At 58.2% G+C, this 24,126-nt stretch overlaps 1 protein-coding gene across 10 annotated transcripts in view; it reads right to left on the bottom strand.

The window, feature by feature from the left end:
- Positions 1–1,404: 1,404 nt before the first annotated feature.
- Positions 1,405–24,126, bottom strand: part of RGS3 (regulator of G protein signaling 3) — an 82,866-nt gene continuing 60,144 nt past the window's right edge. For 9 of the 10 annotated variants that reach the window (XM_064469087.1, XM_064469089.1, XM_064469092.1 and 6 more), the window contains 6 exons: positions 11,800–12,447; positions 8,301–8,374; positions 4,389–4,490; positions 3,589–3,650; positions 2,775–2,941; positions 1,405–2,684 (listed from right to left, as the gene is read on the bottom strand). In XM_064469087.1, the coding sequence (XP_064325157.1) occupies positions 2,499–2,684; positions 2,775–2,941; positions 3,589–3,650; positions 4,389–4,490; positions 8,301–8,374; positions 11,800–12,447 (1,239 nt within the window). In that variant the 3' untranslated portion in view covers positions 1,405–2,498. Of the gene's footprint in view, positions 2,685–2,774; positions 2,942–3,588; positions 3,651–4,388; positions 4,491–4,613; positions 4,801–8,300; positions 8,375–11,799; positions 12,448–24,126 lie in introns of those variants that run through there. The other variant, XM_064469096.1, reaches the window with a different exon arrangement.

The raw sequence follows: 24,126 nt of genomic DNA, 5'->3' as shown, positions 1-24,126 counted from the left end.
CCCGGATGGGCTCGGATAATTCACATAAGCAAGGCAGGTTATAGGCTCAAAACCCGGGGTGGTTGCGTGGGTTGGGTGCATCACCGACAGCCACAGGAGGGCTCGCTGGCCTTCAGGGCAGAGAGGAGGTTAACAGCAGGTACGGAGCTGCCCAGTACCACAAAGCCCCTGAGCCAAGTCCCTCTGCACGCTGTCCCTGGGAGCCCAGGGACACGGGGGGGGGGGGGGTATCAACAAGTCACCCTGCAGTAACAGCTCCCTGACACTGATGGCTTGGGACGCAGCGAGGGGAGGTCAAGAGTATGCAGGTGACCGAGAGGAGGGGGAAAGAGCAAGAAAATCTCTGTCAAGGCCAGATATGACGGGAAACTCTCCCAGCTGGGAAGGAGGGGAGATGAAGGCTCTCAGCAACGCTGGGAGAAAGAGGGGGTCTGGCTCAGAGAAGCTGGGGTGACTGCGGCAGCACTCGCAGGGAGGCTGCATCGACCTGCTGGGTCCCAGCAGCTCCAGGGTCGGTGACAGGGTCGCAGCTGGGACACTGGCCCACACGCCTTGACCCCAGGGCGCCAAAAGCACCCCCAGGAGAGCCACACAGGTGTTCCACCATCTCTGCTGCCTTCAGCTGACCCCTGAGGGGTGCCCTCAGCTTTGCCTCAGCTTCCCCACCTGGCCATCACCTGCTAGCTCCTTAAGGAGGGAGACAGTTCCCCAGAAGTGATGGTACCTGCGAGGGAGAGCTGTGCCCAGGTGGGATTGCTGGGGCAGCCACACCGCCTCCATCCCTGGGCATCACCAGCAGCACCTCTATGCCACGCTGCCCCACGGCACCGCCCCGTGACACCGTAAGCACGTCTCCGAGGCACCCAAGGCCGACCACAAGCAGGTGATGGGCACGAGACATTTCAACTGCCGAGCGCTCCGTGAACGACATTTACAAAGCATTTGCATCATACACCAGAGTTATCGAAGCGCTGCGTTTGCCAGGGAAGGAGCAGCCCTGCCGAGCCACGCAGCTGGGACCTGAAATAGCACTGTTGGGCTCTTTGTTGCTTCTTTTGGTGTGTCCCCCGAGGGACCTGGAGCTACACTGGGTCACTTATGTTTCTGGGCATTTCCGTGTTCAGAGGTTCATGCCCCACCATGTTTAAACAGTAAACACTAACCCTGGGAACAGTCTCATTTTGGGCAAAACTTTCTGTGTTCATGCAGGGCTACACTCGGGCCTGACCTAATGAGCATCTGGCAGCCGCTCCATCATGAAAAACAGCTCAGAAATTCACAGAACTAGATTTTCCCATCTTCAGCCATGCAGTAACAGGATCTTACACTCCTCAGTGAAGCAGGGGACTCCCGGCTCTACCAGCGCTGAGAAACATGCCACGAATTAAAGGCAGCTACAAGAAATTATATTCTCCTTTTATTTACCTATGACCATGACAATGTATTTTTGCTAGCTGCAGAGATGCTTCGCACTGTAAAATGGGCACCTGGAGGCAGGCAGTCTGTCCAGCTCTGCCAGGCTCAGCAATAACCCCCGCTCCTCAAAACACAATATTGTTATCCAGAGTTAGGAGAGCGTCTGATTCGCAGAGCTGCTTTTCTCCACCACCAAACCCTCCGTCGTCAGGGCATGATATATACACCCAGGCTCCCCCAGCGGCCCGCTGCTAGGGAACGCATTTTGTCAGATAAAACCTGCTAACTTAGAAAATGTTGTACGCACTCAGAAAAAAAGGCATCCACTCCACTGGAGAACTCCGCCGTGACACACACAAATATTGCACTTGTAATTTTGGAACGGGAAAGGACACGAGGATTTCCTATTACACAGCAACGCGTCCAGCTATAGGAGGTCAATAAATAAACCAGGGGTGGGAGCGGGAGGCAGTCGGCTTGCACACCTCCAGCATAAGGGAAGGGCCCGGCTTTCGCTGCTCCCGGGGGCACCCGCCACGAGCGAAGGAAGCGCCGGGCTCCTGCGAGATCTGCTTCGGGGGAGCCGGGAGGCATCACCGGCACAGGGAAGCACAGCAGCATTGTGGGGCTGGCCCAGTTCAGAAGTCTTTTATCTGGGGAAGATATTCATGTCGGTGCTGTTGTCCCCTTGCCAGAGCCCTGCACAACAGTCAGTTCTCCTCCTCCTCGAAGGGGATCACCCGTCGCCTTCCAGCAACACTCGCAGCTCAGGCGCGTGCTTCACAGTAGTCTTGTGGGAGCTTCCCTCCTGGCTAAAATCCACGCCGGAGTCACCCCGAAGGCGTCGTACCAGCGATGGTGAGATGGGGCGATGGAGCAGTACCAGACTGCTTGGCTTGTTGGTCCCCTTGGCCTCATGCTCGGTGCCTTCAGCTGCCCCGCACCTGTCCGCTGCAGGAATACGGCTTGGGGGCACAAACGGCAGCAGGAAGGCACATTTCTGCCATCCCTCAGGAAGGCCTCCGCTGCCCGATTTCATGTAAACACACAGCTCCCAACCTGCCCCAAGAGAGTCCTTGGGTCTACAGTGGGGAGCTGGCTTTCTTCTGGTTAATTATGTCTAAGTACAAGTCAGAGCGGAGGAAACGGGGGTAGGAGTCCTTCTCCATGAGCCCATAAATCCTCTTCTGCGCAAGGTCGAAGCAGCTGCGGGTGATGTTCTGCAGGTTCTCCTTGGTGTGCTCCCGCGTGTAGGAGTCCAGGTTGACCTGCAGGCAGAGAGAGCAGCGCCAGTGAGCAGCTCCGCCGGCAGCTGCCATGCCGCGGAGCCACACGCCGGCATGGGAGCCAGCCCTCACCTCCTTGCAGGACTGGATGGCGATGTACTCGGCAAATATCTTCTTGGCCTTGGAGACCATCTTGGACTGGGATTTGATCTTCTTGAACTCCTCACAGGCCAGCCAGAACTCCAGGTTCTCCTCGCTGAACTCAGTGCGCAGGAAGGCCCTGAAGGCAGCGAGTCCGTCTGCAGGGACAGAGACACGTCTCTACTCCCGGCTCACCGGCAGGGAACAGCCCAGCAGCCTTGCAAAGGCGCAGCCTAAACTACCTCCCTACACGGTCCCCTAAAAACCCCTCGTGAGCCCTTGTGCAAAGCAAGCAGCGATGGCATTGCCAGACGAAGCATAGCAATTTCAAGCCATCCATGTGCTGAATCCACAGTCCTCAGCCCAGCTGCATGCATGGAGAGCCAAAAGAGAGAGGCTGGGATTGGAGCGGGGGCAGCAACAGAGAGAGGACCCCCGGCCATCCCTATGGGGGGTCAGGCATAGGATGTGACCATGACGTGGGGTGCCCCAGCTGTGATACACAAGAAGGGGAATGGTCTAATGCAGCTCCTGCTTCACAGACCCACTGCACAGCTCTGAATCAGACACAGACATTAATTGCTGCCTTTTCCTCCCCAAGCTGGAGGGGGGCTGCAGCCCCATCACAAAATCCCTCCTGGGCCAGGCATGAGCAGAAGGGGTGCAGGCAAGGGGCAGCCTCATTTCTCTTTGTCTACCCCCAAACACCAGAAGGGATTAACATAGGAAATCCCAGCTTTATCCATGCACGTGTCTGGATACCCCCCCAGTAGCAAATAGGCGGAAGAGGCAGGCAAACACTTACATTTGTGCAGCAGCAGCTTCTCCAGGGAGTCCCCCCACTTGAGAGCTTCCTCAGGAGTGGGCCTGCAGGAGAGGGACAACACATTGGCAAAGTGAAGCTGCGAAAGCCGTGGTCGCCGCCTGCCACGATGCAGCATGAGCAAAACACTTCCAGCCGACACCGGGCTGGCCCCGGCTCCCACGTCGGCACCAGCATCGCTGGAGCATCTGTGGCAGAGCCAGGCTTTGCACCAGGCAGCGCCGCGGTGGGTCTGCTGGAAGGAAATCTCGGCCTTTAGACCGGCTGGAAGAAATGCCGATATAAAGAGGGCTGTGCAGGCAGCTGTGCTGCTTGGGGCGTCCCAGCAAGAATGAGAAAAAGTTCCAGGCACTGCCGAGGAGGCTGAGACAGCGGGGATTTCAGCTGCCCTATTCAAGCAGCTGGATAAGCCACCGGGTGCAAGAGCAGGGAGGGCTCGTCTCTGGCTGTCTGGAGCATCTCCAGAGCAAAGCGGTTTTTCAAACCATCCTCCGGCCAGTTAAAGTTTCACATACAGGCACCGGTAGAAAGCAGCCGTCAGGGAAATTTCCAGCCCGCACCACCGCCGTGCCACCTCCCAGGCACCGACCTCCCACCCGCCTGAGGGGGAATTCTCAGCCAACAAACGTTGGTAATGCTCCTGCGGATCCAGAAACTGTTTGTCCACAGCTTCCCCAAACGGGGTGACCCCAGCCTCCCTGGAGGCGACGCTGAGCCCGGTGCGGCTCATCCCGAAGCCCCCACGGCCCCCAGTCCCTGCACCTCCCGCTCACGGCACCTACTTGAGTGATTTGAGCACTTTGTCCAGCTTGCTGGAGGGGTTGGCTCCCGGGGACTCGTTTCGCCGCCGAAAAATCCCCAGCCGGTTCTTCATGTCCTTGGCTCTAGAGGGAAGAGCAAGCGTTAGCAGGCGGGCGCGGGGGGCTGGGGGGGGACAGCCGGCGCTCAGGGGACCTGCCGGCAGCCTCATCCCGCGCGCCGCCCGCCGCCCCGCGCCCACCACCTACTCCTTCATGGTGTGCCGGCGCTGCAGGCTGCCGTTGTGGGGCCTCTGCACGCCCAGCAGCATCTCCGCATGGAACTCCAGCGGCTGGGGCTTGGAAAGGTCACGGAAGAAGGGCATGGCTGCTGGGAGAGCCCGCGCAGCGGCTGCCGGAGGCTGCGGCGCTCTGCGGCGGGCCCCGCGCCGCGCCCCCGCCCCGCGGCCCCGCGCCCCCGCCCCGCGGCCCCGCGCCCCCGCCCCGCGGCCCCGCGCCCCCGCCCCGCGGCCCCGCGCCCCCGCCCCGCGGCCCCGCGCCGCGCCCCCGCCCCCGCCCCGCGCCGCGCCCCCGCCCCGCGGCCCCGCGCCCCCGCCCCGCGGCCCCGCGGAAGTGGGAGGGCTCAGCCCGGAGGAGCTTTAAATGGGGCGCGGGGTGAGCGGGGCGGCGCCGGCCCCGCTGCCGGCCCGGCGGCTCTGCCGCTGCTGGGGAAACTCGAGGAAAGGTGGAAAAATCGGCACCGAGGGCGGAGAGTGGGGCCTTTCAAGAGGCGGCGGGGAAAATAATCGCGGTGGGGATTTACGAGGGCTATTCAGAGAGCGCGGGCGCCGCGGGGCTGGCGGCGGGGCTACGTGGGGTTAGGAGCAGCGTGGGACAGCAGTGCTTCACCGTGTCCCCCGTGTAGGGGCGGGGCTGGGACCCCCCGTGTGAGCCGCTGGCCCTCACACTCCTCCGGCGCCAGCCCGGGATGGGCACGGCCGAGGGGAACATCTCCGAAAGGGCGGGGTGGGACAGGCGGCGTGCGATGCGGAGGAGCGCTGGGGCACAGCCACCCCCTGCCGCCACCCTGCACAGGTCCCCACTCTGCCACCCCTGGACAGACAGACACCCAGAGACAGGGCTCCCGGTTCCCCCAGGAAACTGTCACCGGGACAAAGCGGGACAAAGACTTTTGGCAAGTGCCGCGGGAAAGTGGGACCCCCAGCAGAGCCCCAGCCTGGCCCTGCGAGGGGTTCCCAGGGGCCAAGGCAGGGGAGCAGGAGGCGGAAGAGGTGACAGGCAAGGACAGGCGTGGACGATGCTGTCCCCTCGTGGCACACCCCCTGCATGACACCACAACACGAAGGGGTGCAGGAGACACGCAGGGTGGCATGGGATGCTCATCCTGCACCGAGGCTGGTGGTGCCACCAGGGTGAATGGGTGGCATGGCCAGGTTGCTCTCTGCAACCTCCCACGGGTCCCACACCAGTGGGTCTATACAAGGGTGCTTGGAGGAGCCACCTCTACCTGGCCAAGCCATGCCCAGAGCTGGCTGGGGACACAAGGGGCGTAGGAGTGATGCAAGGCAAGGGTGTACCCCACCCCAGGTGATGCTGTCTGGACCCACAGCTCTCTCCAGTCCCAGGAGGGTAAAATACAGCAATCAACAGAGACGAAAATAGCTGCAACAACCCCAGGGCTGAGTCCTGCAAGGTGCTGAGCACCCTGAGCCGGAGAAGGATTTTAGAGGGCAATTACCCCCGCGGGGCTGTCCGTGCCCTCGCGGAGGGCATGGGTGGTTTCCCTGCCTTCATCTGGGCTGCGGTCCCAGCAGGACACGCGTTCCCCCTGCTGCCAGCTGCCAGGCACCGGCTCAGCGCTAACGTGGGAAAAGCGGATCCAAACATGGAGCCTCACGCTCCAAACACCATCTGCCTCCCATTACCATGCTGCCAGCAACGCCGGCAGCTGAGGCCCAGCCACCACACAGGACGGGCCATCCCACGCAGCCCCAAGCAACAATTTTAGCAGTGTTCCCAGTTTAGCAAAGCAGCCGCTGCAGCTCGGCGCCCGGTGGGGCTTTCAAAGCTCTGAAAAGCCCTTGTGTGTGCCCCAGCACATGTGGGCTGCCTCCACCCACGCAGTCCACTGCACAATGCCAGCCAGCTGCAGTGGGTAGCCCTGCCGCACACCAGGCTCTGGGGTTTGCAGCTGATTGCGGCTCGTGGGCAGATTTGCCAGCTGTAATACGCCAGCAAGAACCACCTAAGGAAGTTCCCCAACTTAAAACCCGCTGCTTCTCTTGCACACACTTGTAAATAAATAGCAAGCGGTACGAAATCAGTCTGTGGCAGCCACAGGCACACACAGCCCTTAGCTGTGGCCGATCTACGGTATAAAATGCCACAGCAAAAATAGTGTTTCATAAGAAAGTGCTAGTTTCTCTCCGGAATCACCCCTATAAAGTGATCTGCACCTGGTGCCCTGGCACTGCCAATACACCACATCCAGTCCCATCACCCTGCACATCACCCATCCCTTGCAAAGCGCATCACCTTTCCCTGCAGGAAGCTCAAGTCCTACCTTTCCAGGTATTTTTCGGAAAAGTCCACCATCGCGTGGTACATCGGGGAGCGCCGGCGAGTGAACTGGGCCGGCAGAGTGTGCCAGTGCCGGGAGGGGAGGCAAGTGCGAAACCCCAGCCACTTGCACCATAAATACTCCCCGTGGATGGCTGGCAACCAGGCTGCGCAGCCAATAGCCAGCTGGTGCGATGCTGAGAGGCTCCCCAGCGCAGTCTCAAGGTGAGGAGAAAACCCTCTTTGCAACCGCCCCTGACCCCGCTAAGCTGGGGGGGCTGAGCCTCCCCCCGCCAGCCCGATTCCCCCAGCTCAGCACCACAGCAGGGACACGTGGATGGAGGGACGTCCCCACTGCAGACTGCAAGGGATTAATTTTAATTTCAAGTGTTTGGGGGGGGGGGGGGTGTGTAATAATGAAAAGAGGTAAAAATAGCCAGCTGCAGCTAGGAAGCGTGTGGGACAACAGTGCCACTCGCTGGCAGGCAACACGAGTGGAGAAGCCATCGAGCCTGCGTGCACAGCCAGGACGCTCGGCCCCCTCGCACCCCCTGAGCCGCTCAAACCACGTGTGACTTCTCCACCTGCCCCAAGCCTCAGTGAGCAGGGGAAGACCCAGCCCCGGGCATCCCTGCGGCCGTGACACCCGGCCGGATCCTGCGTTGCAAAACCGGAGATGGTTCCTTCCAAAACATCCTCACTCAGCCCTGGCAGCACGCCTGCCCCCACCCAGATACAGCTGCACTCGTGGGAAGCAGAGGCCACAGCTGCCTCGTCCTTGCCTGGATCCACTATTCGGCATCCCCCAAAGCCTTACCAGGAGAGGTGGAGGGACTGCGAGCATCCTTCGGTGGCCCCTGCACTCGGTGCTCCTGCCACGCTGCCCGCACGCTGCAATGTACTGCAAGGGCTGGATCCCATCCCACGGTGGGAAACCTCCCCATTCCTCCTCCCAGCATGGAGCCAGTGGGAAGGAGGCCCCCAGCTCATGCTTTACCACTTGCATGTCCTCTCCCTAAAACCAGTGCTGCCAGAGCAGAGCTCTGCTGGCACCAGGGAAGCTGTTTTCCCCACACCACTGGCAAGAGCCGGCTCCTTCTCCCTGTCTGTCAAAGCAAGGCAAACAGGGTGCTGCCCCCAGCTGGGCTGTGTGATGCCCCCAGCACGCCTCCCACCCTTCTTCCTGAAAATCATGACTCCCTGTCTGAAGTGAAACCTTAGTTCACATGCATCTTTGTTGCTTTCTTCCTGGAAAACCTTGGGCAAACAAAACAGGGGGACCCTGAGGGCTGCCTGGACCAGCAGGCCTCAGACAAGGTGTTTGGCCATAGCAAACAGCCCTGGTACACTCTGATGCCACCACAATGTGACACTTACAGGCTCCTGCTCCTTTTCTTGCGGGAGGTCTCATCCCCTTCGTCACAGCTGCATTCGGGGTCGGCTCCGCTCAGCTGGGAGGGAACAGAAAAACAGCGTCTGCATCATCATGCCAGTGCGGGCACTCCAAGTGCCACCAACCAGCATTGCCAGCATCCCCTGTGGTCTCTGCACCCCACAGCCCAAAGCCACCACATCCACAGGACTCCTTCCCCACAACCACGGCTGGCTGAGGCAATGCAATGGGACAAGCTCCTCTCTGGCATGGGAACCTGCCTCACCCCTGCCCATCCTATGGGTCGTGGTGTTCCTGGAGCATCTGAGGAGACACCACGGCTGGTGTTGCAGGTAGCCTTCCAGGTTCAAGATGCTGACAGTGGTACCTCCTATGGGGACCACACCCTCATCCCTATTCCTGATGCTCCTGTTCCTACTGTCTTGAGTGGGCACTGGACCCCTCCCCAGCCCGCAGGGCACCTGGTCCCCCCAGACCCAGGGTGGGCACCCAAAATCAATCAGGGGTCCCCCAGCAGTCCCAAGGCAGGAAAAATTAGAGCAGTTCAGCCATAACAGAACTGTATCATGGCAGCTTTCAAGTCCAAGGAGCACCCAGAGGTCTCCACTCCCCATCCACCACCCTGGGGCAGCCTGGGCAAACCAAGGGAACTTTGGATGCACCGTGAGCTCGGGTCAGCATCCGTGCAGCTTCCAAGCCATGAAGCCTGGGGCTAGGCATGGGAACCTCTGGAACCACCATAGCTTGGGAGCTTTAGCAACTCATCCATTACTGAGCGAGACTGGAAGATGCTCACGGCCAGCTTGACCCCACAACCGAGCTCAGCCCTGCACTGCTGGGGTGCTTTCCAGGATCGCCGCCCCGTGGCCATGCCGTGGGAACCTGCTGCGCAGCCCCACAGCCCTGGGCTCGAGGTTTTTGACATTTCCTTCCATTCTGCGCCCAGGTTTCCGGAGTTTATCAGCCCCAAACAATGCAGCCCTTGCAAAGCACCTTCCCCAACCAGATAGGGCCCCGGCAGGCAGGCTGGCCGGGGCGACACGCAGCCGGAGCACATTTCCTGCCATTGTCCAGAGAGGCTCCGCTGCGCTTGGGGACAAAAGGCAGCAGCAGAGCTCACCCGAGGAGTCCCAGCACTCCCAGCCGCAATATGCTCTTAAAACAACCACCTCCCAGCCTCAACCAAGGGAAGGAGGGGAGTGGGGAGGCACACGGGCCATGACGGCGTTAAAAGGGCCAACAAAATGAGCTCCTCTGAAATGCTCCCAGAGGAGGAATAAAAAACCAGCACCTTGGTGGATGCGCTGGACCTGCCACCAAGGCCACTGGGTGCACGTATCGCCGGTGCTTGGCAGCTTGGTGCTGCCACTGGAGCGGATCCATAGGGGAATTTTATATCAGTCTCCAGCTCCAGAAACCTTGGAGGGTTTCACCAAACTAGGCAAAAGACACAGCCTGACAAAAGTCCCTCCAAATGTAGGCAGGAGGATGGCAGTAGCCTGAAAGCCCGTGCATGCTCTGGCCCAGCACCATGCAGGCTCCCCTGCCTGCTGTGGCCCCCAGGCAGCCTTGGCCCCTCCACAGGCGGACGGAGGGGCAGGGCAATGGGAGCAGGCAGGGAGTGCCCGAGGGGGGCATACGGGCAGGGGGTTAAGGCAGCGGCCATACGCTGCAGGGCTACAAGTGGGAGTACAAGGAGTCCCAGCAGCCACGCTGCCCTCACCACTGGCACAGGCTGCCCCAGTCCCTGCTCCAAAAAATCCCAGTCTCATCTGCACCTGGGCAGTCGAATCCAGGAGGAGCTCAGAATGCCCCCACTGAAAAACATCCACCCAGATCAGCCCAGAAAGCACAGCTGGGGGGTCTGCGGAGCAGGAGCAGGAGAGGGGTACATTCCCCCCAGCAGCGAGCATACAGCCCGCCCAGTCTCAGCCAGCACCGCAGCAGCCTCTGGCTGCAGAGCTGCGTGCTCCCAGGCTGCTCGCACAGCGGCACTGTGAAACCTCTTTCCAAGAGCCTTGTCACTGGCAGCCCTGACGGGACACTCTCACCAGGCACTGACACTGACACCAGCACCCTTGCATCTGCGCCGGGCAGCAGGGGTGTCCCTGCCACAAAGGTGACCCTGCTTGATAGGATCTGGGAGGGGGTCTGAACCCCTCAGCCCACAATTGCTAGCATCAGCCTCCAAGAGGATTTGGGCTACCCTTTTGCACAGCAGCATGATCTGACCAGCCTGTCAGGCTTGAAAGAACACTCTACCACTTGGCTGGGTACTCAGCACAAAAGTGCTCCAGGAAACAGCATCAGAGGTGGCTTTTCAAGCAGCATGAGCCTGGTAGGAAGAGGGTTAACTCCATCGAGGGTTTAACCCCATCATCCAGCTATGCTTGGGGGCACGCAGGGCTCTGTACTAGCCTCTCCTGCCCAGGAGCTAGCTGCTGTGGAGCAGCATGCAATGTGGTCCTGAGCACTGCAAGGTGGTCCCGAGCAGTGTGACATGGTCCTGAGCCATGCAGCATGGTCTTGAGACATGCAACAAGGTCCTGAGCTGTGCAACATGACTCCAAGCAATGCAACGTGGACCTGAGCCAAGCAATGCAGCACTGAGCAGAGCAGTACCCACAGTCGCTGCCAGAGACCAAGCTGTCATGAGCATGGCTGGGCAGAGCAGGGTGCTGGGCCAGCGCCACAGGAAGGCAGGCAGCTGCTTTCAGCGCCCAGCCAGGCTTCACCCAGGGAGAGTGGGGCAAGCAACACTTCTCACACACAATCTCTGCAATGGCACATTGTTTCCTGTAAATATTTGTTATGCCAGTACAGCAAGTACAGCCAAGGCAAGCTCTGCTCCAGGGAGGCACATGGAGCACCCCAGCCAGCCAGCCCCCTGAGCAGAGGCCAGCCCCACGCAGAGCTCCTGCTGCACGGCCCTCCGCTGCTCCTCCTTTCTGCATGTCAGGGTCAGAAATCACTGCTGACCTCAACCTTTTCCTGAGACAGGCCTTCCACAATGCTCAGAGCCCTGCAAGAGGCTGGCCAGGGCAGAAAGCCACACTGCTTCTGGCATCCCTGCGCACACCAGGGACTCTTTGTCACCAGGGGCTCTCTGGAGCCTGGTTTTTCCCCCTCCCAGCTGCTGCGAGCAGCTCTTTGCAGGAGCAGGCACCTGGGGTGCACCTCTCCCTCCACCGGTCTCAGCAGTGATTCTCCAGGACGTGGGATCCCATAGGTTCTGGACGCATTGGTGGGAGATGCCCACCCACAGCACCAGCATGCTGGCTCTGGGTGACATCCCCCGGGTGCTACGCATCTCCCACAGCTGACTGCCAGTGGCAGGGACCTTCCTGGCCCCTCAGATGACAGCTTTTCCATGGCCATTGTGAGACAGGCCGCATGCTGGGACACCTCCACCCCAGGAGCTCCCCCATCCCCATGGCCAAGCAGGAACCAGCTGCCCCACGGAGCCAGCACCAGCTCACATACCTTCCTGTGGCCTGAAAACAGCAGGGTAAGCTGGTGGATGGAGCCACCATTTTTGGCGAGCTCTTTCTTGAGGGTCCTGGGGGAGGGCAGGGCCCAGTGGTCTTTGGTGCCCTGGCTGTCTGAGCAGTTGAGGGTGGTGTCGGAGGTGAAGCAGTGGCTCTTGGCCTCCTGCAGCAGGCTGCCCTCACTGTGGGTCCGGCGCCGCAGGGAGTTCTGCACACTCAGCGTGTAGACAGGCTGACAGCCCGACGTCTCGATCATGCTGCTGCGCTTTGCCTCGTTTCTCTCCAAGTAGTGCTCATCGCTGTCTTCCTCCTCATCCTCCTCATCCTCCTCTTCCTCCTCATCCTCCTCCTCCTCATCCTCGCCATCCGTGGTGCTGCCTGCCATGCCTGCCACGCTCTGGCTGAAGGTGCTGTCGAGCCGCAGCTCGGGGATGATGAAGGCTGGCAGGGAGCTGGACTGCTCCTCTCCCTTTTCGGTGGCAACTGGCTGCTTTTCCACCAGGAGAGGATCCTGGGTGGCTCCCACAGCCTCCCAGGGCTTGGCAGGAGCCGGTGCCTCTGCGGCCAGAGGAGCATCACCCGCTGCTGCCTTCCCGTCTTCTGAGTGCATCTGCCCCGGCTTCTCAGCGTCCGTCTCCAGCATCTGCCCAGAAGAGAAGATAAAGAAGGTTGAAAGCAGAAGCACCCCAGTTCTCTCACTGGCCACCTTCCCGGGGAGCCTCTCCGCTCCTAAACCCCAACCACAAGGCTGGCACCAATTTGTGCAGCCCTAACAATGCTCCAGTGGGGTGAGACAGCATTGTCCCCAGGTGGTGGCAGGTCCATCACTCCCACAGCACCCAGTCCTGGTCCTGATCCCTGGAGCACCAGGTTCCCCCACCAGCAGCGAGCTGGTGGCTACAGAGCCAGAGTGGGATGGGGCCACCCAGCTCCCACCTCCAGCAGCCGGCAGCACTGGCGGGTTTGGAGGAAAGCGGGGGGCCGGTGGCAGGTGGCTCAGCCCAGCAGCACAGCCAGCACAGCCAGGCTCGGCTCCAGCTGCAGAGGCAGAGCCAGTAACATCATCCTTACCCTGATGGCTCCCCAGTCCCCCCGGGAGCTGCTGGGGGGCTCAGCCCTGCAGAGATCTTCTCTGAGGTCAGCAGGGCAGCAGAGATAACCAGCAGCTCTTGTCGGGCAGCTCCAGCCCCTCCTGCACTGCATTATTAAACACAGAAGGGAAGCGCCAGGCTTTGCTCATCTGCGGATTGCCCAAGCTCAGCCCAGTCGCGGCCACGGGCAGCTCAGCCTCCCTGACTGGGTGCCCCGGCTGTGGGGCTCCCCACGGCCGCCCTGCCGTGCCCTGTGCAGTGTGGCCCTGCAAAACCACAACCACTCCTCCCAGTCCCTTTGGGTTTTTTAAGCCTTAGGGGGTGTTTTTTGCCAGCTTTCCTCTGCAGCCAGGCTTTCCAGGCTTTCCTGAGCAAGCTCTGCCCTTTAAAAGGGAAAAGCCTGGGGTAGCCCAAGGGAAAAAAACCTCCAAGGTTTTTTTGTGAGCAGGGGGAGCCTGCAATGAGCACCCCCAGCCAGAGCTGGGTCTTCCCTTCTGTGTGATTTTTTCCCTTTGCACAGACCCCATCTGAGCCAAAGGGGTAAAAACAGCTCAGCAGGAAAGAAAGACCAAAGCAGAGAGAAATCCTCCCCCTGGGAAGCGCTTCCCACCTAGGCAGACCCTGCAGGGCTGGGGTAGGGGTTATTGTACAGGACCAGCCCCAGTTAACAAGTCACCCAGCAAAAATATACCACTGTGTCACCAGTTGAGATCCAAGCATTTTGAAGAGCCTGATGGCAATCACAAAGTTGGAGCTATCAAAGCCACAACCCCTGTATAAATCAGGTTGACTTCAGCTTCAAAAGGAGTAGTGGCCCCAGGAATTAGCCCATCCAGCCTCACATCCCAGTGGGAAGAGAGGCAGCTACCGAGTGGGTGGAGGTTGTATCCCCATGGTGGTCCCAGCTTGTGACAGCAGACCCCTGCGAGCTGGCCCCGGGGACAGACAACCTGCTGCTAAACCCCTCCTCGCCCTGCAGAACTGGTGCACATGGATTATAACCTGCCACTGGATATCACCAGGGAGCTGCAGATGTCAGGCTGCAAGAGCTGCTGTCATCCCCAGGAAACACCCTGAAGGTGTTTAAGCCCAAGCTTCAGCACCATCCGCTTTGCACAGAGACCACACGGCACCAGGCAGCATCCACAGGCACCCGTCTGAGCTAACGGGTCCAAAAAGTGGACCAGATTTCCAAAAAGATGCTTGGGTTCAGCGCCACAGCCAGCTGCCTCCTGGGCATCACACACAGAAGCTCACCCATGTCTGCCTGTGCCTTGGCCTTTTTTACCATGCCAAAAAGGCCCCCTTTACACCTATGAGCAGAGAGATGACCTGCTCCATCCCCTTCCAGCCTGACACACCACAGGCAGCGATTTAGCATCACCTGAACTTCCCCAGCAAGTCTGAAGACTAAATGTCCTCAGTCCCATCTGTGACATCTGCCCTGTCCCCAAAACAGCTGGATTTGGTGGGAGGCACAAAGCAAATCTCAGCTTACCCTGTCCTTGGGGCTGTTTCACTCCCTCCACGGTTATTTCTTGTAAAAAGGGAATGTTTCCAGACTTGCTGTGCAAGGATGCTATTTGCACCAGCGTGTGTTTTAATGATGCCATTTTGTCTTATTTGTATTGCAATCACTGTCATCATTATTTCATGAAATAATTAGAGGAAAAACCCACACAGCCCTCAATTCACTCCGGCAAAGCCCTCCCCCTCCCCAGCAGCTCCCTATCTGTCCAGTCCTTCTGCTTAATACTGCTGGTTGCTCACATCAGATAAGGCCCTAGAAGGAAATGAACAGGCTCCTTTAAAATGAGAGACATTTGGGGATTAAATTAAATCCCTGCACTAATTCAATCAGAGACTCTGCTGCTCTTCAGTGGCACAGAGGATATGGGCAGGAGCCTCATCACCAAGTGAGGTTTCCATCTCGGGTTGAAAGCGTCGCCGGGGCTGTGAAATCCTGTCCTCACAGACAGTGCCATGGCTGAGCTCTGCTAAACATCACCTGATGGTGGGGGAAAGACAGGGAAGGAAAGCGGCAGTAACACCGTCACAGCTGGCCAGCAAGCCCCATCATGGCTGGAGGCACACCAGGCACACCACAGAACAACTGTGGCTGTGGATGAGTCTATGCCACAGCAGGTGTACCTCTGGAGAGACTGTGGCACATAGATAAGGCTCTACCTGGAGCAGGTACACCCCTAGGGGACTGCAACCTGTGGAAAAGTCCAAGCCAGAGCAGGAACAAGGAGAGGAGCTCATTGCAACAAAGGGACCAGGGGTGGAGATTGAATGGAAATACCTTTAAACATGCAGGTTTCCCTGTTCTCAGCATCTGCATCTTCTCATCCTCAACACCAGGGTCTCCCTGCCCTCCACACGCTGGTCTTCCCATTCTCAACATCTGGGTTTCCCTGTCCTGAGCTGGGATGGCCTAGGGGCTTTACTACATCCTCCCTGGAGGACCTCACACTTCACTGTTTCAGTTTCTATCTCAGATTAGGTGGCCAAGGCAGCATGTCCCAAGAAGGGGAAAAGAAAGTAGAAGAAAGGGCTGCCTCCAAGCCCCAGGACAGCTATCACGGGCCATTTTAGAGAAGGAAGATGACTGGTCTGAGATGAGAGCAAAAGCAATGGAGTCCCCAGTATCAATTTCCCTATTGAGCAAGCCCCAACACACCCCAAAATAGCCAAATGTTGCCCTGCCTGTTCCAGCATCCACAACCTCTGCACCTGTAGCCCACTGCCTGGACTCCCCCTGCCTTTGGGCATCACTCATCGACTCAAAAGTTTTCTTGAAACCCAGACAGGAAAGAAGTACTCCAAACACTCTGCTCTTTGGTCTGTAATTCGATCAGGTTTTTCTGATTGCTGCTGCTCTGACGCCAGCAAAGCAAATTTCAATGAACAGATGCAGGTTCGTCGGCGTGGCCTCGACTTCTCCAGCATTTCTTTAAATAACATGCCCTTTCTTGTGGCCCACAGCCGGGAGTTCCAGCTGGGAAAACACCGGCCACAGAGGCGGCACAGCTGTGAGCTGAAGCCTGCACTGGCCTTCCCCTGGTGCTGCCAGAAGTGCCATGGTATTTGGCATTCCCTTAAACCCCCAGCTCTGGGGAGTCAGGGTTTTTTTTCTGAGGGGCTCAGCCTCTTATTTCAAAGCCTTTGCTCCTCGCAGTCATGGAGCCACTGTAGCTCAAGTAAAGCCTGGACACAAGAAAATTGAATTCAGCCTTTTCTGGCTCCTGACACGGATGCTCAGGTTTTACAAGGCAATTCTTTCTCTCGATGTAATACTGGGGAAGAGGAGGCTAAACGCTCCTAGAACTGCAGCGCCCTGCACCCAGGCAGCTCCTCAGCCAAAACCAGGGACTGGGACAAGCAGGAAAGTCCCTGCAGGTAACACAGTACTGGACGTCGAGCTGAGAGGGAGAGCGAAGGACACGCTGCTCCGACCGCGCTCTCACCCCGGGAGGAGTTAATGGACCTCCCAAGATACTGCTGGAGGAGCTGCTCTCATGGGCTGTCCCCAGACCATGGCAGCCACATCCTCTGTGAGTCCCCTGCAGGAACCTCTCTGGCTCCTGCTGCCCTTAAATCTACCTTTGCTCAAAGGTGCCCACCTGTCCCCAAAAGCATTTAACTCCATGGAAATGAGAATAAGTCCTTCCCCAGGGGGATTCCGGGGAGGATGCTGCCAGCTTCGCTGCTGGCAGGATGTTCCCTGTGCAGAGGTAACATCCCCCCCAAGGGCAGACGGGATGTGGGGAAAACAGCACCTACATCACCCGGGGAAATTCCGACATCTCCAAAGTAGATTTTTCCCAAAGTGGAAGAAAAAAATTACAATTTCAGGGTTAAAAACCCTGGGTTAAAAAGCATGGGACAAACTGTGCCCAGGTGCATCAGATCAGAAACTTCTAAGTGGCTCTGTGAAACTCTACCAAAACCATCAGTGATAAGCACCCCAAGACTTAAAAAGTGACCATTAAGAGCACACAGCTCTTACACAGCTCTGTGTAAGCACACAGCTACGGGAAGCAGCATCTAATACACAGCATGGGGCTGAGGGGAAGAAACCAAAGCCAGAAACGCGAAGCAGAACTACCGAAACCTGAGAAAATTTTCATGGGAGTAATTTTGAAAGTGCTCACAAGGAGCATCCCCAGGCAGCTCTGCTCCTTGCCCTCCTTGAGCCACGGTGGCCCTGTGGGGCTGGTCAGAGCCGAGCGCTCATTGCACAGCAGGGTTTTCTACCCATTCCCTGCTTCATTACTGAATCGATGAATAATTGATACAGAGCAATTAACGTAACAGCAAAAGCAAGCACGGATGTATAAACCCAAAGAGCAGGATCCAAGAGTGTGCCAGGGCAGGGCGGCAAGGGTGGATATATGCCTCTGATGAGACACCCGTGGTGGTGTGAGCATTTGTACCACCCCAAAAAACCCTGGGCTTGAAAGGTCTCAGAGCCTTGGAAGGAGAAGTCCTCCTCTGCAGGAGGAAATGATCCCGTGTCAGCAGCCTCCACTAATCCCATTAGCCCATTACTGTCATTCCCAATTGATTGCTTTGCAAACGGGGCCTGACTGAGGTATCGCCCAGCCCTGCCGCTGCGGTGGCCGCACTCTGCACCTCTCCCCAGAGCCGCTCCGCTCCCTGCAACACAGCAGTAAACAGGAGCCGATGCTTAATCACAGGCAGCATCCTTACCCGTAGCAGAGGGTGTGCAGGAGGGAGCCCAGTCTCCAGGTATAGCTTGCACCCACATTTTGGGATCAGCTGCTGAAGGTGTCAGCAAACAACCTGCGACAAAACCTCCCCACGCTGTGTAGTTCAGCCAAGCAGCTGGAGATAACAAAGAGTTGCTACCACTGCAGCACCGAGCTGCCAGCCCCAAACTGCAGCCACCCCAGCAGTCCCAGCTCTGGACACCGACCTGTCCCCTGCCCAGTGCCCTCATCCCTATCGAGGCTATGAGCCCACACACAGCTGCGATTTCAGTGGTAAGGGCTGAATTTACTGGTTTTTCCCCAGCGCCAGTAAAGAGGAGGTTTCCATAAGCCCTGGAACAGAAATTCCAGGCACACGGCAATGCCACTCCCGCAACGAGAGCCAGCCGATGCAGATGGTACAGCCATACACAGCCCAGATTTGCAAGGGAACATCAAAAAGTCCCCGTCGCTACAAACACTCCCTCGTTCCCCCTGATGCTGCCCGTTACCAACCCCTCCAACGCAGCCTGGCAGTGAATGAAGCCGGGCAGGAGCCACAGGTTCCCCAGGAGACAGCAAGGTCCAGCCCAGCACAGGGGTGCCGGAGGACCAGCGCGGGGAATAGAACAGACGCCTGTGATCTAAAAGGACACCAGCGCTCCCAACAGCGCTGCTGTTTCCTCGACCTGCGGCCGGATCCTGCCCAGCGAAGGGTACAGCCCACAGGCTGCAAACTTAGAAAGTAAAACCTACCAAATCGAGGCTCTCAGTGGCATCCCCGCTGTATGGGCCGAGTGAGCGGCATCTCCCTCCAGCGGCCCCGGCCCCAACATGTGCCCGCAGCCGTGGCTCGGCAGATGCTAGCGCAGCACTTGGCTCTGCCTCTGCAGTTATTAATGTCTGTGTCAAGCAGCAGCTGAAGCCGCCCCAGCCTCTCCCAGACACTGTTCCCTCGTGCCCCTCATGCTATTTATGGCTCTGCTGGCGATCCCTGGAGGCACCATTACCTGCCATGAGGAAGAGCTATGTATCACCCTGATACCTGCCACGTTCACTTTGTGGGTCCCCTTCTCCTGTCCTGCCCCTGAGCGACACCAAGCCACAGACCAATTCTGGTGCTTCCTGCTGAATGAAGCTCTGCTACAGGTTCACAGCTGGGTTTTTTCCCAAACTACTTTCTACAGAAAAGGAGCAGCTCTGAAGCGGGAGGTGCTCTGCAGTGTGGCACTTTGCCCTCTGCACTGCAATCCCCTACAAGTGGCTCTACCCAAACAGGCAGGGAGAGGGAGAAAAAATATGTACAAGGGTGTACGGTCTCCATCTGGGGGGCAGACCACGCATGACCATTTGCCAGTTCTCTTCTACAAGAACCAGTGGCCTCTCCTGACACCCCCATACACACTGGGCTGGGGATCCGACTGCCTTGGCTGGATGTGTATCTTCCCAGTATCACACTTTATTGATCAAGACGGGCAAGCTGCCCTGATGGCTGCAGAGAGACAGCACAGTGGTGGGTGTGTGTGTGCACAGCCACTGTCATAGCTGTTTGCCAGTGGTTATCTGCACCACAGCCACCACTCGCTGATGGGTCCTCGCTGCTGAGGTGACAAGCTGTGCTTGGCTCTCCTCCAGCATGGACTTTGGGCACACATGTGTCCCCCTGCTCCCAGACAGCTGCAGGCTTGTGGATGCCCCTGGGATGGAGCAGGGGAACTGTGCTGCCTCCTCTTCCTTGCAGGTAGCCACAGCATTGCAGTGGTACAGGAGACATAGAAGCTCCCTCACGTGGCCTCGCTGGACGGGGAGCTGAGCTCAGCTACACAGTGTCATCACAAACTGCAGCAGCACGGCACGGCCGCCCCGGCTGCTGTGGTGAGCACCTATCCTGCCTGCGCTGGCAAAGGGGCCTGTGCCCGGTGAGTCTTGTGCCCAGCCTCTCCACAGAGCCACCTGGCTGGCAGCAGGGCTGTGGGTACACAGCCTAGGGATGTCACCACATGGGGGGTGCCCAGCTGCCCCCAGGACTTGGAGCACCCCCAGCCAGGCTCCCTGGCCCCTCTCAGGCAGGAACGAACCCAGCCACCATCCAAACCTGCACACACCCACCACACTGTGCCCATCATTTTGGCAATGAAGCTCCAGTTTGCCCAAGCCAGGTATCAGCTACTGCCTGCAGCCTCCTCGACCTGGGTATCCCGCCTCTGTTGGGTGAGCAAGGTGGGACCTGGTGCTGGAGGTTAGAGAGATGATGTCTGGGTCATTAATATCCCTGGCAGTAAAAAAGCAGAGGGGTGAGGAAGAAGCAGATCCTGTCATTGGCATTCAGCCCACAACCCTCAGCCTCCCTTCCCTGCCAGGGAGGACATGGTACTGGTTGGCAGGAGACTCTCTCTACAGCATTATCTGCAGGGGCAGAGCATTGTCCCCTGTGCAAGATGAGGGAGGTGACAGCAGGAGCCTGAGCTGATGCGTTCAGCCACTGCAGAGCCATCACGAAGGACTTGTCCTGGCGTCACTCACAACAGGACCCTGAGGTCGGCACTGGAAGCTGTTGTGCTGCTGGCACAGATCACAGTAAGGAAACAACGCTGTAGAGAAGAGGACCTTTCAGAACAGCTCTCCTGCAGCTGGCACTGTCAGGGCCGTACCCAGAGCCGCGCACAGAGCAGACGAATCCCAGTGGTGCCAAAGACAACAAGAGAAGCTCCAAAGCCAAACACACTTCCGCAATCGTGCTGTCAAGCCTTGCCTTGCCACACCGTCAGGGAAGTGCCTGTTATGGGGCAGGACACCAAGGCTCACAGAGGGCCCAGGAGACCCCACAGGGGCGCAATGAAGCCATGCCTCCCACTCCCAGACTGCTCTGGGCATCACCAGTCAGAGTGCCCCAGCATTTCAAACACATCCTTTGGCTTTGCAAAGATTTCAGGGTTCAAGTAACTTTTGAAGGAGCTACTTGAACTTGGCTTCAGAGTCTGCTCAGCCACACATTTGCAGCCCCCCACCACGCTAGGAGGGAAGAGCATCGGCAACTACCCGAAACAGGCATCATTTGGGCAGAGGAGAGGAGCACTCCAGCCAAGCGGACGGTGCCAGCCCTGCCCAGCACAGGCAGCGTTCCCCCTTCAGAGGCAGCGCTGCTCCAAAGCACTTCCAGCACCTTCATGAAATCACAGCAGCACTGGCTTAGTGCTGTGCCTTTGACCACCCTGAGCAAATGATCTCAACACCGCTTAACCCCCCTGGGCTACCGGCGCCACTCCTGCGAGCATGCTTGCTCTTACCAACCCTTCTGGGGTTCATGAGAAACAGACCTTCAAGGGTTTAAAAATACCTCTGGCCATGATGAAAGTGCCAGTGGCTCCTCACACCCCCAATACACCCCCATGCCCTCCTGCTCAGGGGGGATGAGGGAAGGATCATTGGTAGCGTGGGATGTGGCTGGGGGAACATCACACAGCACCAGAGAGACAGGAGCTGGTGTTTGCTGGAGGGGAGAGATCTGCTTTCCTAATGGCTTTGGAGTCCAGCTAAGCAAACAAACAAATAAAGCTGGAGCTGCAGCTCTCAGCTGGCCCATCTGCCCAGTCGTTCCTCCCCACTCACTCCCGGCACGCACATGCCTTTAGAGCCCGTGAGCCAGCGGCACCAAGGCCGAGCAAGTGGCGGTCCTGGGCTGGCAGCCCCAGGTACCTCCATAACACATGGGCCAGCACTAAGAGCAGGCAGGGCTGGAAACCAGGCTTGATGGACCCAGGGCTCCATGCAGAGGGAGATGCTAAAAAGGCCAGTACCCAGACCCAGCACCCCATCCAGCCCCACGTGAACAGCCGGGTGAATCCCAGCCTCCCTGGGCTTTGCACCCCATCCCCACTCTTAGGACTGGAAACCAAGTGATGTGCAAGAAGGGAATGACAGGGTGATGGACCAGCCTTAGGACCCCTCAGCACTCATCCAGGCTCACCTCCAGTACAGGGAGCTAACAGTCAAGCTACTGCGTAAAGAGGGTCCCTAAATTCATAACAGCGTGTCTGAGATGTGCTTTGAAGCCTCACAGGGAGTTGTAAAATCCCCCCACATAGCCTTTGATGCCCTGGTTGCATTTGGGCCTTCTTCCCATGAAAGAAGGCTACAAACTCAGCAAGAATATGGCTCAGGATGGATCGATCTGGGGTAGCTCAAACTGCATCTGCTTCTTTTATGTTTGCAGCCTGCTTCACAGTTACTGCTACCTCTTCAATTCCTGTCCCAGCTGAATTAGTCAACACAGTGTCCTTCTCTTGGCCTATTGGGTCCCAAGGGTGAGATCCACACGTACATCAAGGTTGCCAGCACGGATTTAAGGGTCCCGTTCGCTCTGATGGCAAAGGGACCTCTGGTAGTTTCCTCCAGACATTTAAGTGGACGGAGCTGAACTGCAGCCTGACTCACAGGGGAACAGCATCTCTGGTCCCGCAGCCTCCCGAGTTCACAGCATTACTGCTGCAGCCTTTGGCTGACCCCAGTAACAAGTTTTTCTGGCCCAAGGTGAGAGCCGGCCTGTGCTCACTGGCATGGAACAACACACTTATTTGCTTTCCTTTTGTAACCTGGCTCATAAGTACTGCCAGCTGCTCCTTTAACCCTTATTGGGCAGAATAAACCTCAAGGTCTTCTCGTTCATTTTGGCACACTGACAGCATGAACGAAGTCCTGGGAGGGAGTCTGGCCGGGGTCAGGCTGGCCCTCTGGGTGCTGTTGTGATGTGCTTAGCCCTGCCCAGCTTCTCACATTGGCATCGTGGAAGAAAAGCAGGCTCTGATGAAGCTCCAGGTTTCCTGCACCCTTGGCCGTTCCCTGCCCCACAGCAGCAGGTGAGCGGGACCCTCTGGAGCAGAGCTAACATAAATGGGGCAGCAGGTTCCCAGCCCAAAATTGAAGGACTTTGGGCCAAAAACAAAGTGAGAAAGTGCAAATTTCTCCCCTCCTTCCCCATCAAACAGCCGATCACACTCTGACTACACTGCCACTGAGTGAAGCACCCCAGTCAGAGAGAGATTCACCCCATTTGTCTCCCACCCAAGTGCTTGTCACAGCCACCCCAATGCCAGTAGCCCCTTGGCTGTGCCAACTCAAAGGTGGACATGGCCACCATGCAAAGGACGGTCTGGAGATGACCCAGTGTAAAGAGGAAGGGTGTTGCTGAAGGCGGTGAGGTGTCAGGGAACAGGTATTGCAGAGGGATGTGAGTGCACGCCATGGCGGGTGCCTGGGGCGCACCACGGTGCTCGGGGCAAGGAAGAGGAGGCAGGGCATGGGACAGAGAGGGGTCACCCACGCTCACCCTTCCCCACGCTGCAGGCACCGGGCCCAGCGCACGGGGAATCATGGCCACCCCTCCACCTGCAGCTCCGCCGCGGCAGCCCTCCGCAGAGCCCTCCCTGCACCACCGCTCCGGCCCTGGTTTCAATCATCCCTTGATTACACGCCGTTTGCTCTTGTTGACAGCACATTTACTTGCACTTGTCAAGCATGCTGTAAATAGTGAGAGAAACAGCCCTGCCCTTCCTGACCAGAGGAACGTTCAGGAAGGGGCCGGCCAGTCCCTCCCAGCCGCGCACTCGCCGGCGGCTCATTCCCAGCACCGGAGCCAGCGTTGCCAGGAAGGGCTGGGGCGCAGGATCGGTCCGCGCCTGCTCGCACCGTCAGTAGCCATGACAGAGGGACTGGCGGCGGGGCTTTGAAAAGTGCTGAGGATCCACCACCTCCCATGGGAAACAAAGGGAGTGCCCGTCCTGGACTCCCACGGCCCAAAGTCCACGCCACAAAGTGTCCACAATTATTTAGCTTAAGGATAATCTACATCTTTCAGATACAGCCAGCCATCATCTCCGAGGTAATCTCAGGTCACGGAGTCAGACGGAAGAGTAATCAGCCGTTCTGAGTGTGGAAGACACAAAGAAACAAGCAATGAGAATCATATGGTCGTAGCAGGTTCGTTATAAGCAGGGTGTTGTGCCACTAATCTTTTCCCTGGCAGCCAAACCAGCTGGAGCAGCTCCAGCCCCTGGCGCCTCGTCTTTGCCCCTGCTCTGCAGTTTGCCATCTCTTCAATTGTGCTAATGCAATTTGTCGTGGGACCGGGTTGGAAACAGGACCAGTGCAGCGATGCAAGGTTAAAAAAAGCACTGTGCTCTGCACAGATGGTCATTATTTGGCCCAAGGAGGCAGCCTCGCTAACTCGATTAATTTGTAAAGCTGCTCTCGCTATAATCACATTGCCCGCACTGTGATTCCTCGCCAGCCCCAGCTCCCCTCCAGACTCCACTCCTCCCTGTTTGGGGACGTCTGTCACCAAGCTGGTTCACCCTGGTGATGTGTTTTACAGATCCTTGCTCAGCACAGCCAAGGGGCAGGGAGCAGCCTCCCAGGGCAGACCCGGACCCAAGGACAAGAGTGGGGAAGGCTTTGCAGGTGGAGAAAACAACCACAGAACAGCTCCTGTGACCAGCTGCAGCCAGCAGGATGGGTTCA

This window comes from Phalacrocorax carbo, chromosome 18 (genome assembly GCF_963921805.1).
Source record: "Phalacrocorax carbo chromosome 18, bPhaCar2.1, whole genome shotgun sequence".
Lineage (NCBI taxonomy): Eukaryota > Metazoa > Chordata > Aves > Suliformes > Phalacrocoracidae > Phalacrocorax > Phalacrocorax carbo.
Note: the sequence above shows the minus strand (reverse complement) of the source record. Positions and strands in the feature narration are given on the sequence as shown.